This window comes from Leptopilina boulardi, unplaced genomic scaffold (assembly GCF_019393585.1).
Source record: "Leptopilina boulardi isolate dan_hultmark-lab unplaced genomic scaffold, ZJU_Lbou_2.1 LbouV2_60, whole genome shotgun sequence".
Classification (NCBI taxonomy): domain Eukaryota; kingdom Metazoa; phylum Arthropoda; class Insecta; order Hymenoptera; family Figitidae; genus Leptopilina; species Leptopilina boulardi.
Window position 1 is genome coordinate 636,398 of NW_026138006.1, and position 15,600 is coordinate 651,997.

At 31.1% G+C, this 15,600-nt stretch overlaps 1 protein-coding gene across 6 annotated transcripts in view; it reads left to right on the forward strand.

The window, feature by feature from the left end:
* The window catches only part of LOC127290350 (rhodopsin-like), a 699,229-nt gene that overhangs the window by 362,213 nt on the left and 321,416 nt on the right, over nt 1-15,600 (forward strand). The window contains exon 6 of one of the 6 annotated variants that reach the window (XM_051318852.1): nt 7,398-7,504. The exons of the other annotated variants lie outside the window; for them this stretch is intronic. Coding sequence (XP_051174809.1) covers nt 7,398-7,504 — 107 coding nt within the window. The remainder of the gene's footprint in view (nt 1-7,397; nt 7,505-15,600) is intronic. 6 annotated transcript variants of the gene reach the window in all.

Consider the following 15,600-nt stretch of genomic DNA (forward strand, 5'->3'; position numbering starts at 1 on the left):
TTGAGCGATAACTTTTTTTATCTTGCTGCCAATTGTCAAGATAAAAGCTTGGCAATACTTAAAACCTCTTGCAGGTGATCTGAGGCTAAAAATATTGACGTTGAACTTAATTTTAAAACTGTAAATGAAGCTCCAACAATTCTTGTCTCCATTTACCCCAACTGACCCTATAATTTAGTATTATAATTTTTAAAAAACTAACGTAAGTATAGAAATTTAAAAATGTATATATTAATTTTTTTTTCTTACTTCAGGGCGTAAAAATTTCTTATGTCAGATCTAGTAAGGTGCAAAGTTGAGCCGCCCCTGCACAAAGAACGCGCTTAGTTGATATTGTCCCAGGTGCGAATTAAGGTTGGCTGCCAGAGTTTGTTGGTTGGCTCAAAGTTGGGCCAACTCTGGGGGACCAAACTACGCGTGCCGAAGTTTGTCAAACTCTACTATTTTCAAACAACCATAATTGGGCCAACTTTACTAGCCAACTATGGCATGCAGAGTTATGCCAACCGTTGTCCCAACTCAGCGTTGGGCCAACTGTTCACAGTTTTTCTGAAGGTATGTAAATGATACCAAAAAATTAGATCAATTATGCAACGTTTTGACACCTATAAGTGGTATCAATTTGATCCCATTTAAGTGGATCATTTTGAGAAAAGATCCATATAATCGGTATCAAAGTTTGATACTGATAAACGAAATCAATTGATATTCAAAATGGATGATGGTTACTTACTCGTAATTTGACGAATTATTATTTACATAATTCAGGTGCAATGTTGCCTTTCAGAAGTACTTTTTTAATCAATTAAACGTGAGAAACAACAGAAATTTCTCGTAATATTTATTTAAAAACAATTTACCTGCATAAACACATATCTATACTTAAAGCAGGTTTCACTCTCCCAGAATTTTTTAAATTGTCAGCAGGGTTGCCAGATAGCTAGAGGGAAAACAAACAGACGACACAATGTTATTCTTATGGGGAGAAGAAAATGTTTCCAAATTTACTCATATTTTAAATATGGAAAACTCTTGTTTATGTCACGTCATCGTAACTTTAATATTCATATTATAAGAATTATTTTCTTTAATCAATACCGAGATGCGTTTTTCTGCATCAAACACTCGTGCTTTTGTTACGGATATAAACAGTTGTCTCTTAAATGTAAAACTTCCGCTCTTTTGTTGCGCAACTAAACATCTTTTCTTTTATATATAAAACACCCCTGCGTTTTGTATCCTCCTACGTTCATATACTGTATTTCTAAAAATATACAAATAGAAGCGAGAAACCTTTTATTACAATAAAAGAGCATAAACGCTACGATTACGAAACAAAAATGCTCTCTTTCTAATTTTCCCTATGTGCTAAAATCAGACGAACCGTACAAACCCCTCTTTTAACGTTCAACTGAGAGAGAAGGTCTCACCTTTTGGCTTCAAATATTAGGGTGGAAAAGCAACACAGGACAATAAAATTATGTCTATTTTCTTACGAAAATTCAGTATAAAAGGACTACATTTGTCTACTACAATTGTCTCGAAACCCGTAACATCAGTACAGAATCTTGCAGAAGTACTCTCCCCAATTTTATACTCAAGTTGAACTTAGAAGAATCTCTTTGTCAAGTATTAAAAGTTTCTACGTCAAGAAGAACTCATCCAAGTATTCAAGGCTTTGACTTTCGAATAATATTTGGAAATCATCTATTCTTCCTTTTGTGAAGAATGTCCTTTTCATACAACTTACATCTAAATTTTCAAGTGGAATGCTGACTTCCCCTTATTTCAAGAACGGTTGCTTCAGGATATTCTCTCTTTTTCAGGTATTGTATTAATGAATTATTAATAATGTTAATAATTTATTAATAAGAAGTTACGAAATTCATACGTAACATTTATAATTTCTTTTGTGTTGATATGAATGTTATTTTTCATGTAAACTAGTAATTAATAATTTTCTATAGAATTAACTAATTAATATTACTAGTTAAGTAATATAAAAATTAACCTTAAATCACAACAATAATTTATATTGCATTAATAAAAATATTTTTTTTCTAGATCCTAAGCAGTTTTACATTTTTAATCGACCATATTAAATCCGGTATTTTGAATTTTTAACTTTTGAGTTTATATTCGTAATCAGCGATCCAAAAATATTAAGATACGTTTTTTTCAAATCCGAAGCATTTTGACATTTTTAGTCGGCCATGTTAAATCCGTATTTGTGTATTTTAACCATAAAAATTTTAGTTTTTGATTTTGGTTGAGATTTGAGACCTGTAGGCTGAACGGCGCAAAATCAAAGATCTAACTTTAAAGGCCTATAACGCCGCCATTTTGCAATATTTTTAATCTAAAAAATTATTATACATAGATTATATTGTACTTTTTAAGGTATGCTTTATTTTAATTCAATAAACTTTACTATTTTTTTGTAAAAAAATCTTGAAAAAACGCACGGCGGTTCTTAACACACTTTAACCCAAGAGTTCTTTCACTGTTTTTTGGAAAAATCGATTTGTTAGTTTAAAAAATTAAATTTTTGTTTTCTTTGAGCAACATTATGTAATATCCCGATAAAAATTTAAATAAAACCTAACTTTATAAAGAATAAGTATTATTCAAGCTGTCATTGTTATTTTTTATTTGGAATAATAGTGGAATTGTTTTTTTTAATTATTAGTTCATGAATGGAGATGAATAAATATATATATTTACAGAAAGATGTAATTAGTTTGTAACGATATAGCTATATACGTCACTATAGCCGTTAGTAAGAGAGAGAACGACAATCAGCTCCTATAACCTGTCTTTATCATCTCTTTTCCCCCACCACACGCCGTCCTCCCACTAGTCCCCGGCGAGTGATTATACCTCGCTCGCTCAGACTTTTTCGTCAGTTATTCTCCGCATGGTCTCGAGACACTTCTCGGAGCTAGAGGAAGCGGCCTCACTCCTGGAATACTTTGTTTTCAGTAGACGTACTTCTCTTTGAATACAGGTACATAGAAGAGGACGTACACTGGACTATAGGTACTTCTGTGTGCAGTGAACTTCTCTGAACCAGAGAACCACCTTTCTTAGGCTGTATATTGTAGAGGTACTTCTCTCAGTATATAGCTACCTAGAGAAGGTCGTACACTAGACTATAAGTAAAAGGGAATGTACTTATTTTTAAACTAGACTAGGCCTAAAGAAAATTAACAAAAAATTATTTAATTCATTTCACATGCTAAATTCTAGATTATGTTATATTTTTTTGTTTGATCTACACCGACAGTTTGTAAATGGAAACTACAATAACTTTATTTGTTCTTTTTTTTACTTTTGTATTACTTTATTTTATTATTACAATATAAGTTTCTTCCAAAGGTTTAACTAATGTTTTATTATTGACTTTTCCTCTCCTATCAAAATTACATTAAAAAGTATGGTTACTAAATAAAAGAATGTTCTTATTACTTTAAAATCTAGTAAAACACTTTATTTGAATACTTTGGCTCCATCTGGCTTAAAATATACGATCATTACAAGTTCAATTGACATCTAGTAGATGTCATATTGCGGTAAAATGTAAAATTAATGCAATATAATAAAAAAATCGGACAAGTGCGAGTTAAACTCACATTAAAACCAAGGGTTCCGTACCCTTAAACCTAAAATTTAAGGGAGTTAAAGTGTGAAGGCAGGTGGAAAAATTCCAATTTTTCTTAATTTTTCCTGCAATGTGAGCATAAAACACATAGATAGACACATAGTCACATATATCGAAAATTATCAGTTTTTCCTTGAAAACGCAGTGATTATCAACTTCAATCATGCTTACTATATGTTCTTGTAATCTACACGTAAAAATACGTAAAAATGTATAAATTTGAAGCCCTGTAGATAAAATTTTCTTCGTTTTTTGAAGAAAATTCATGATTTTTATCGAAAATTATCAGTTTTTCCTTGAAAACGCTATGATAATCATCTAATCGTTCTCGCTACATATTTTTTGTAATCTACACGTAAAAATGTATAAATTTTAATCCCTTGAGATAAAATTTTCTTCTTTGTTTATTCGAAAAATCCATGATTTTTTCTAAAAATATGAGTTTTCCTTAAAAACAATATGATCATAAATTCCAATCGTGCTCGCTATATTTTTCCTTTAATCTATACGCAAAAATACCAAATATGAACTGTCTTGGCTTTTTTTCAAAATTTTGTATTTTTCCTTGACAACGCTATGTAAATCGATTCGAATCATGTTCGCTATATTTTTCCTGTAATTTTCACGTAAAAAGACATAAATGTACCAAATTTGAAATTCCTCTGTGAAAAAATGTGGCCACCACATAGTCATTTTTAGGGATTTTTCGTAAAAATTCATGGTTTTTCCTTGACAACGCTATGATAATCAATTCCTATGATTCGTGTGGCCGCTAGGGTACATACCTTGCTTCACTAGTCTCATTAACAGGATTCCCCCTTCGGGTACGGAACCCTAAAAATTATAAATACTGCTAAATCACACACTGTTTAGTTGATGTGTAGAAAAATTATGTGCACATTAAGTACATATTGCATGGGAGAAGAGTTATAGTGCATTCGACTATTACGTGTTCAGTTAGAAAAATTGAGTTATAAGAAATGAATATTCAGTATAGGTTACTATACAGCGTTCAGTTTTTTTGTGTTTATTGTACTAAACAAAGTAGTGAATATGAATTTCTGCTTAGTTAAGTAAACTATATTAATGTTTGTCAACCTTGCAATCGGTTTTGACATGTGCAAAACGATGGAGGTTCAACAACTGTTAAGTCGTTGTGGACTGGACGGATACGCCAACGCGTTTTAAGGTAATTTTATAATATATTCGCTACGTCTATACGACCGTCTAGCCGGATAAAATAATTTTTTCCGTCTATATGGAATTATATTGAATAAACGGTCGTTTAGTCCATCTGACAGTTTGTTTTGTTAATCGAGAAAGTCACTATATTGTTTAGTAACCATGACTGAAGGTTGAGTATGAACCGGTATACTCTTCTCTCCGTGTGATTAAAGTGTAATTTAACATATTTCTTCCACAAACTAACTAAATAGTGCCTAATTTAGCAGTATTTATCTTTTTTTTCTTTATTCTGCACCAATTATTAACAATATTTTGTTTCAAATCAAACATGAGCGAAACCTATTTAAACACGCTCAAAGATTGATTAAGCTAATCTGACAGGGTATATGTGTAAGATAAAAAAATTTTGAAATTTTGAAAAATAGGGATAAAGACCCTAAAAACCGTGTTTTTTAACTAAGGGTTATCAATATTTCTTTTCTCTTAAACCTGACGTTTTAGAGACTTCTATGTAGGCAGATTTAAGCCAAAATAAAAAACCAAAAAGCATTAGTTTTTGTAACCCAAAATCTGGAAAAATACGTGTCCGTTTTTAAAAATATGCATTTTTGATAAAATGACATCGATTTGAATGAAGAAATACGTATTTTCGATTAAAATTCCATTACTTAAAGTTGTCCAGAAATTGCAAATATTAATAACTAATTCTTTTTGGGTTTTTTAGTTTAGTTCAAATCTATACTGAGTCATCTGGCCCACCGCACGACCAACGATTTGTGCAGCACTCCGCTAAATCACCTGTTAAACAGGCAATTGAAAAAAAAAATTTTCTAAATATTTTTTTTGTAGTTTAATTGTAGCATAATAACATTATGTATTTTAATTTTATTGAAAAAATTCTTTTTTTTCAAACAAATTCTTGAAGAAATTATAATTAATTTATTTATTTTTATTCATTTATATAACTTATAAATTATTTCTTTCTTCTTATTTACTTTTTATTACTTATTTATTTTATATTTTAAAAATTCAATACGTGACCGGAAATCATGATTGATCAAATCGATAAGATTAAGAACCGAGATATAAAGGCTGACTACACCAAGAGCCAATCAGGAGGGTTAAATTTAATCCTCTGACGTACTAAACAAGTGGGCTAAATTTTGCGTCTGCGCAGAATGTTTGTGTACATCTGCGACCATGGTTGCAATAAGACAGGTTTGAAAAGTTCGCTGGCTTTGGCGACCACGTGATCGCCTTTTCTAACCTGTCGCTATCGCAACCATGGTCGCGAATGTACACAAACATTCTGCGCAGACGCAAAATTTGGCCCACTTGTTTAATACGCCAGAGGATTAAATTTAACCCTCCTGATTGGCTCTCGGTGTAGCCAGCCTCATATTAATTAATGAATTAATTAATGTTAATAAAAAATGAAATATTTCACAAATGAATAAAGTTATTGCAATTTTGAAGCTACCAATTGAAAGCTGACGTAATTCTGCTTCCAACGAGTCCTATATGAACTATTTTGGATAAGCGGATTTTTTATAAACAATTGCAATGTTAGCCAATTGTTTATTAACAATCCACTAATCCAAAGTACTTCATTTAGGGCTCGTTGGATGCGGAATTATGTCAACTTTCATTTAGTAACGTCAGAATTACGATAATTTTATTTTTTTATAAAATATATCACTTTTATTGAAATTTATTATTATTATTAAAGTGAATAAGATATGAAAAATATTTCAATTTTTTGCGTCTTGTCGTGTATATTGCGTAGAAGCTACGCGTAGCTCGGTAGCACCACCATCAGACAAGTCTCGGTGGCAAGTCTCGCATGTTATTGTTTTCCATCTTTCCGATTATTTTAAGGCGCTTGTATACCTCACCGATCCCGAGTATACTTCTGTCGTGTACCATTGGAGTAAAAGAGACAAAAAGATATTTCCGTCTCTTTTACTCCAATGATACACGACGCAAGTATACTCGGGATGGGTGAGGTATACAAGCGCCTTTAGACAAATTCCGTGTACAAATTTGATATATTGTTCGATGTCAGAAGCTATATTGATTCTATAAATATTGGAAAGATATTATATGATTCATTTATAGTTGTATGTTTTATAGGTAAGTTAAAATTTGTATGCATACATAAACTTTTATAATAGTGAAAAATAAAATAATAATAGTGTAAAATAAAAAGTACCTATTATTTTATATTTACGCATTTTTATCAATTAAATAGATTTTTGAATACTACAATTTAAAAATTAAATAAATTTTTTAAAAATAAATTAAATGCACTGAATATGCATTTCAACGTCACGCGTGCGACTCTCGCCGTGCGTCACATATTTTTCAGATGCCTCAAAAAATTGTAAATTAGAAAATACTGTGAGTGATTAAAATTTAAAATCTTATTTACATTTAATACATCAAAATCAATTATTTTAAAATCCCTTATTTATCTTCTTTTAGCTACTCGGTCACTTTTTGGAAACCAGTATTTTGAAACAATACAATTTTTAATGATATTAATTTAAAGGGCATGGCAGGCACACCACTTACAGTATCCAGAGCATTGATTCAAATTGTCATCATATGGCTTTTTGGACTACTTTGGGCTATATTACCTATGGTAGGATGGAACAGGTATGATTTTAATGAAGTATAAAATTACACAGGGGTGAGAATTCCTGAAGTGACCCCCGATTTGCCAAAGGTCGGAATTTTTTATCGAAACTTCACAAAAATATAGTTATAATATAGTTAAAAACATACCCTAAATTTTATTGAAAAATATCCATTTGTTTTTTTTATAAACAATTGCACAACTTTGATAAAAATTGACGAAATTCGTTTTTCTTTTTTTTAAATTACTGATGAAATTCCAAACTTTTTGAAAATAATTTTTACAATTTTGAAACTTTTCATTTCCTATAAAAAAAAATTTTTTTTATAAAGAAATTAAAAAATAAGCGTGTTCTGGATGAGTATATTCAATTTTATAAACATATACTTGAAGATGATTGGTCGAAAATTGACTTGCTTATTCCATGAAATCTTTACGTTTTGTTGTATTTGAGATACAAAAGAAATTACCAGTTCAATAGTTATTATAAACTAATTATTTTTAATTGTTAAAACAATTTTTATAAACAATTTTAATGATTTCAGTTCCTAATTAAGAAATTGATGACATTGAGTGAAATGTATAAAAGGGGAGGATGAGGCAAGGATAGTTAAGGGCAATGATAGTTAGTGGCTCTATTGCCTACACGGCTTGTTCAAAAAGGGCACCATTCATCATATATACTTGTTTTAACATCAAAAGACGTCAAGAAATATTTGATCTTGATGTGATACTATTTGTGGAAGCTACGTGATTATTTGTGAAAATCATGTTTTTTCTAAAACGTCTCAGTTCTGTTTAAAACACTGTTTCAGATATTAACTGTTTTAAATATTTATTTATGTCCAAAAAATTTTTTTGGTAGTGCTTTGAAGTGTTTTGAGGTGCTTTTATCCAATGAAATTTAAAAAACCCCAAATTTAATGTCTGTTTTTGATTATTGCAATACACAACAAAATAATCTATTACAAAATTGTAGCTAAATAAACAGGCTTTCGAACGATCCGAGGTGCGAGTTGACGGTCGGCCCCAAGTTGGGCCAACTATGTGCTCAGTCGGCCCACCTTGGGCAGCCAGAGGACGGGTCAACTAGCGAATTGATAACGTCAACCGACCTAGGGTCGACTTGGTTGGCCCAACTGTGGCTGCTTAAATCATGCCGACCATTGTCCCCCATAGTTGGCCCAACTATGGCTTTTAGGTTGGTCCAACTAGGGCTGCCATCCGTCGTGCCCGATGGTTGGCCCAACTATGGCAGCCACAGTTGGCCTGACTATGGGGGACTATGCCGGCTGTATTTTTAGAAATTTTAAATAAGAATTAAAATTTTAATTATCATAAATTAATATAATAATAATCATTTCCTGTTGCATTTTGAAAATAATCCGTTAAACATCCAGAAAATGTCTCCGATTTATTTTTCATTAAATCTTCATCAATATTAAATGAATCAGAAATGAACACCTCCATTCGACCTTCATATATTGCGTTATAAAATAAAATATTTATAAGTACATACTTGCAATTAGTGAACGTTTCGTAAAAAGACAATAAAGTTTTATCTTCGTGATGCTTTGATAAATCTTCGCTAACTTCACTGTTTCTCTTCTTTTCACATTTAGCTAGAAATCTGTATTTCTGTATCCTCTCATAACTCGATTTCGATTAATCATTTTATAATTTTCTTTTAACTTTTTATAAGTTTCTTTTAAGAAGAAATTCTGCAATTCTCAATATACCGACCATCGATCTAATCGACTACCGTAATTGGTCCAACCATCTTCAGCAGAGGTGGACCAACTGTGACTGACAAAGTCATGCCGACCATTATCCTCCACAGTCGGAACAACTATGGGAACCATAGTTGGGCCACCTTTGGGTGACAATATTTACCATGGTTTGCCCAACTAGGGCGGCCAACTCTCGTGCAGCCCTAGTTGGGCCGACCAACCATCTCTGGCGGCCGACCAAAATTCGCACCTGGGATACTATTGTTTTTCCGATGCCTGTTGAATTTTAGCTGCTAGATCCAAAAATGTCTTATCTAACTATCCTTACTTCATCCTCCCCTATTATTAGTCAAGATAAACGATTAAAACTTGTTTTAATTAATTTTTACAGAGCATTATTTAAACAACCCTTAATTAAAAAAATACATACAAATTACGTAAATTTGTTCCTTTAAAAGGTAATATTTACGGATTTATTTTTTTAGTTGTTATTTACATTCCCAGGATTAATTTTATGCAACAGAAAAAAATTTAGATAAGCTTTAAACGCATAAAACTGACTGTCCCCGTTTACCCCAAAATTTAGAAAATTTCATAAAATTCGTGGTAAATGGGGACAGCATAGTTTCTAAGAAAGTTTTAAGAAAAAAGTTTCCTTGAGTATATTACTGTATTAAGGGATGAAAAATTTCGAGAAAAATTTGTGGTAGATATATAATAGTTGTACGAATTGAAATTTTTTTATTTTTTCTTTATTTCAGTATTTTGTCTCGCATTTGAAAAAAACAGACTTAAAAATCATACCAAATTTTTTTCTTATTTCTTATGAATCCAATCACAGAAATCCATTTAAATTTTTGATTTTTGTTAAATTAGTTAATAATGACAAGCTGTCCCCATTTACCCCAAAAATTTGAAAACTTAAGGTAAATGGGGACAGCTTGTCATAATTAATCGAATTGATTTTTAAATCTGTTTTCTTTGAAATGCTCGACAAAATACTAAAAAAAGTTTGACTTTGATTTTCAAGTTTTTATGCATTGAGCGATAACTTTTTTTATCTTGCTGCCAATTGTCAAGATAAAAGCTTGGCAATACTTAAAACCTCTTGCAGGTGATCTGAGGCTAAAAATATTGACGTTGAACTTAATTTTAAAACTGTAAATGAAGCTCCAACAATTCTTGTCTCCATTTACCCCAACTGACCCTATAATTTAGTATTATAATTTTTAAAAAACTAACGTAAGTATAGAAATTTAAAAATGTATATATTAATTTTTTTTTCTTACTTCAGGGCGTAAAAATTTCTTATGTCAGATCTAGTAAGGTGCAAAGTTGAGCCGCCCCTGCACAAAGAACGCGCTTAGTTGATATTGTCCCAGGTGCGAATTAAGGTTGGCTGCCAGAGTTTGTTGGTTGGCTCAAAGTTGGGCCAACTCTGGGGGACCAAACTACGCGTGCCGAAGTTTGTCAAACTCTACTATTTTCAAACAACCATAATTGGGCCAACTTTACTAGCCAACTATGGCATGCAGAGTTATGCCAACCGTTGTCCCAACTCAGCGTTGGGCCAACTGTTCACAGTTTTTCTGAAGGTATGTAAATGATACCAAAAAATTAGATCAATTATGCAACGTTTTGACACCTATAAGTGGTATCAATTTGATCCCATTTAAGTGGATCATTTTGAGAAAAGATCCATATAATCGGTATCAAAGTTTGATACTGATAAACGAAATCAATTGATATTCAAAATGGATGATGGTTACTTACTCGTAATTTGACGAATTATTATTTACATAATTCAGGTGCAATGTTGCCTTTCAGAAGTACTTTTTTAATCAATTAAACGTGAGAAACAACAGAAATTTCTCGTAATATTTATTTAAAAACAATTTACCTGCATAAACACATATCTATACTTAAAGCAGGTTTCACTCTCCCAGAATTTTTTAAATTGTCAGCAGGGTTGCCAGATAGCTAGAGGGAAAACAAACAGACGACACAATGTTATTCTTATGGGGAGAAGAAAATGTTTCCAAATTTACTCATATTTTAAATATGGAAAACTCTTGTTTATGTCACGTCATCGTAACTTTAATATTCATATTATAAGAATTATTTTCTTTAATCAATACCGAGATGCGTTTTTCTGCATCAAACACTCGTGCTTTTGTTACGGATATAAACAGTTGTCTCTTAAATGTAAAACTTCCGCTCTTTTGTTGCGCAACTAAACATCTTTTCTTTTATATATAAAACACCCCTGCGTTTTGTATCCTCCTACGTTCATATACTGTATTTCTAAAAATATACAAATAGAAGCGAGAAACCTTTTATTACAATAAAAGAGCATAAACGCTACGATTACGAAACAAAAATGCTCTCTTTCTAATTTTCCCTATGTGCTAAAATCAGACGAACCGTACAAACCCCTCTTTTAACGTTCAACTGAGAGAGAAGGTCTCACCTTTTGGCTTCAAATATTAGGGTGGAAAAGCAACACAGGACAATAAAATTATGTCTATTTTCTTACGAAAATTCAGTATAAAAGGACTACATTTGTCTACTACAATTGTCTCGAAACCCGTAACATCAGTACAGAATCTTGCAGAAGTACTCTCCCCAATTTTATACTCAAGTTGAACTTAGAAGAATCTCTTTGTCAAGTATTAAAAGTTTCTACGTCAAGAAGAACTCATCCAAGTATTCAAGGCTTTGACTTTCGAATAATATTTGGAAATCATCTATTCTTCCTTTTGTGAAGAATGTCCTTTTCATACAACTTACATCTAAATTTTCAAGTGGAATGCTGACTTCCCCTTATTTCAAGAACGGTTGCTTCAGGATATTCTCTCTCAAAGATCAATTTTATAACTCTAAATGTTTGTCTAAATAAATTTGTAGCCTAGTTATTAAAAATCACTATTCTCTTTCTTCCCTGTACCCTTAGCTCAGAGCCTTCTGCTCTGTAAATGAAACAGGAATTCACTGAATCACCGAGCGGCCATAAATAAAATAAAATATTATTTCGTTACTTATTTCTCTATTTGAGACGTAACATTTACATGAAGTAAAAATAAATCGCGTGTTGCTAACTAAATGTGTTATGTGTTTGATCAAATTGCATTGTGAAATCTCTGAATTTGTAATTAAATATAATTTTATAGGTTAGGGATGATTTTTTTACTAACTTGAAATCTTTTACTGCTGTCGTAATTCCCACTTAAAATAAATATGTTTCATAACTGTTTTAATAACATGCGTACTGGATATTGTTTAATAATGCTGTTGTTACGTCTCAAATAGAGAAATAACTAACGAAATAATATTTTATTTTATTTATGGCCGCTCGGTGATTCAGTGAATTCCTGTTTCATTTACAGAGCAGAAGGCTCTGAGCTAATGGTACAGGAAAGAAAGAGAATAGTGATTTTTAATTACAAGGTTACAAATTTATTTAGACAAACATTTAGAGTTATAAAATTGATCTTTGAGAGAGAGAGAGTATCCTCTTGCAACCATTCTTGAAATATGGGGAAGTCAGCATTCCACTGCAAAAAGGAAGGTAAAGGTTACTACAAATTTTAATGTAAGATGTATGAAAAAGGACCACTGCTTCTGGTACCAGATATAGTTTAAGAGCTCACAGGAAGGTTGACGGGCCTTGGTGATGACCACAGGTCCGGAGTTCAGTTGACCGTAATGAAACACAAACAGTTAAATTCTTCTAGAAAAGGAAAAAAAATGATTTCCAAACATTATGGGAAGTCAAATCCTTGAATACTTGAATCAGCTTTTCTTGACGTAGAAACTTTTAACACTTGACACAGAGATTCTTCTAAGTCGAACTTGAGTATGAAATCGAGCAGAGAAACAATGCTTGTCCTAGATTTCGTTTGTGAACTGGTACCAAATATGAAGTAGAAGTAACGTGTATGATGAAAAGTTCTGAACTGAACTCTCCGTAAAAATGTAGCCCTTTTATATCAAGTTTTCGTAAGAGAGACTATAAAATGTTATTGTCTTGTGTTGCTAGTTCTATCTCTCTCTTTTTAAAAGAGGGTTTGTCTGATTATAATATAGAATTTAGAAAGAGCATATCTCTGTCACGGAATCGCAGGTGTAAGCGAGAAACACTACAGGGGTAGTACATGAGTATATTAGAAACAGAGCGCCTTCGTGTCAAATCGCAGCTGTAGGAAAGGGACACTCGTTTATGCCCTTTTAAGGAAATACTGAGTTTCTCGCTTCCAATTATATATTTTTAGAAATACAATATATGAACGTAGAAGGATACAAAACGCAGGGGTCTTATAATTATGAATGTAAAAGTTACGGTGACGTGACACTGTTATAATGTAAAATGTAACCTAAATCACCTCTTTATTGCATAAATTATGATTCGTCTGCATTTTCATTCATCGGTAAGAAATGGAAACTCCGTCAAAATATCGAATCTCAAATACTCAAAACTGTCAAAATGCTGAAACTCGAAAAGTTACACCTGAAAGTACACTTTTTACGAGAAATTTCTACAATATTCTGTTCTTGTCTTCTTGTGTATCCAACTTAGTTGTGCTTAGGCCTTTAAGGGTGAAATCACGTTAGCATAAAGCGTAAAGGACCCGTTATGTTTCAGTTACAGCTGTCATAGAAAGGAATAATAATTTTATTTGTTACATACCTTATTGAGGAATTAAAAATGTTGAACAGAAATAGATAATACATTAAAAGAAATTCATGCTTATTATTAATTCCAAATAAAAATATAAAGGCTTTTTTAAAACAGTTTTCAAATCCAAACTACTTTTAGAAAAAAAACATTCTTATCAAAGTTTCTTAACTTTAACATTTGTTTTAAATTTTTAATATGAAAACGTGAAACTTTTATTCTACTTATTAGAAAAAGTTGTCAAACATACAACTTTCTGTACTAGTGAAATGTAACTATTTTTAAAATACTTTAAGCCAGTCTATAACTTATTTTAATTACGTAGATAGGAAAATGATTAACAAGTGAATCTATATTCAATTTCAATTCAGAAAAATTTAGTTATAAAATTTTTTTCACTTAATCCTTTTAATATATTTTAATTTAGAATAAAATTAAAATTTGGTAAAACACTCTTGAATTGTTCCTAAAGCATCTAATATAGATTACGAAAACAATTTTTCACTGTAACAAAAAGTTTACCTTCCGATTTCCGGGCATAAAAAACTTCATGCTTCACTAAGTTTTCCGGATTGACGGAAACAAATTCTTTGTTAATAATTATTTCATAAGCCACTAAATTAGAATTGTATGAAATTGTTTCGACTTTTCTACATACAAAAACAATGTCTTCGCGTCTTACAAGTAAACCTACGGAAGTGATAATCTCCGATTTTAATGAAACTTGGTATGAATTTAGTACTCGGAAAAAATAACATAATTTTCCATAGAAAAAACCGCTGCCAAGTTGAAGTATGTATTTTTGTGTTCATTCCATGAACACTTTGCTTCCTCATGGAGATATTTTGCGATCAGTTTACGATCGCAAAATATGTTTTGCATAAAAATTAAAAAAAGTTTATCACCAAGAAAAAGCTTTTTAATCTAATTATAATGATTTTACAGATACATAAAGATTTTTGAACAAAAAATGCAAACAGGTTTTTATCAATATTATTTATTCTTAAAATGTCAATAACTTTGGATAAAGTAATCGTAAAATGTTCGTTAATAGGTCAAAAGATGCGTCTTGAAAATCTCTACAAAATGAGACTAAGAAAACTGTAGGTGTCATAACATTTTTTTAAAGTTATAAGGAAAAAACGATTTTTTATGATTTTTAAAATGTCAATAACTTTGGATAAAATGATAGCAGATTGTTCGTCAATAGCTCAAAAAATGCGTCTTAAAAAACTCTACAAAATTAAGTAAAAACATCCCAACTTTCAAAACATGTGTTTCAAGTTATGGGCAAAAAACGATTTTTCAAAAATTTTAAAAGTCAAAAAAAATATAGTTAATATGTATTAATTTGTCCCAAAGTTTTCTCATTTTATGTCCCCAAGTGAGATCTACAATTTAAAAAAAAATTCAGCCCTAAAGCTCTTATAGAATTTGAGATATTTATGAAAATGTAATGTATATACACACACACACACACATACGGAATGACATTTTCTAAAAATGTCATTTTTGGATTCCTGAGGTCAAAAAACATAAAGATATGTCAAAAAAATGAGTTCGAAAAATTTCGCGAAAACAATACTTCCTCCATGAGGAAGCAATATTTTAAAAATTCAATTGTTTAAACAGTTACTTGAGATCAACAAAAATCTTGAAATCTAATGACGCCATTCGATTCTATGGAAAAAATTACGACGAAACTGTGTCT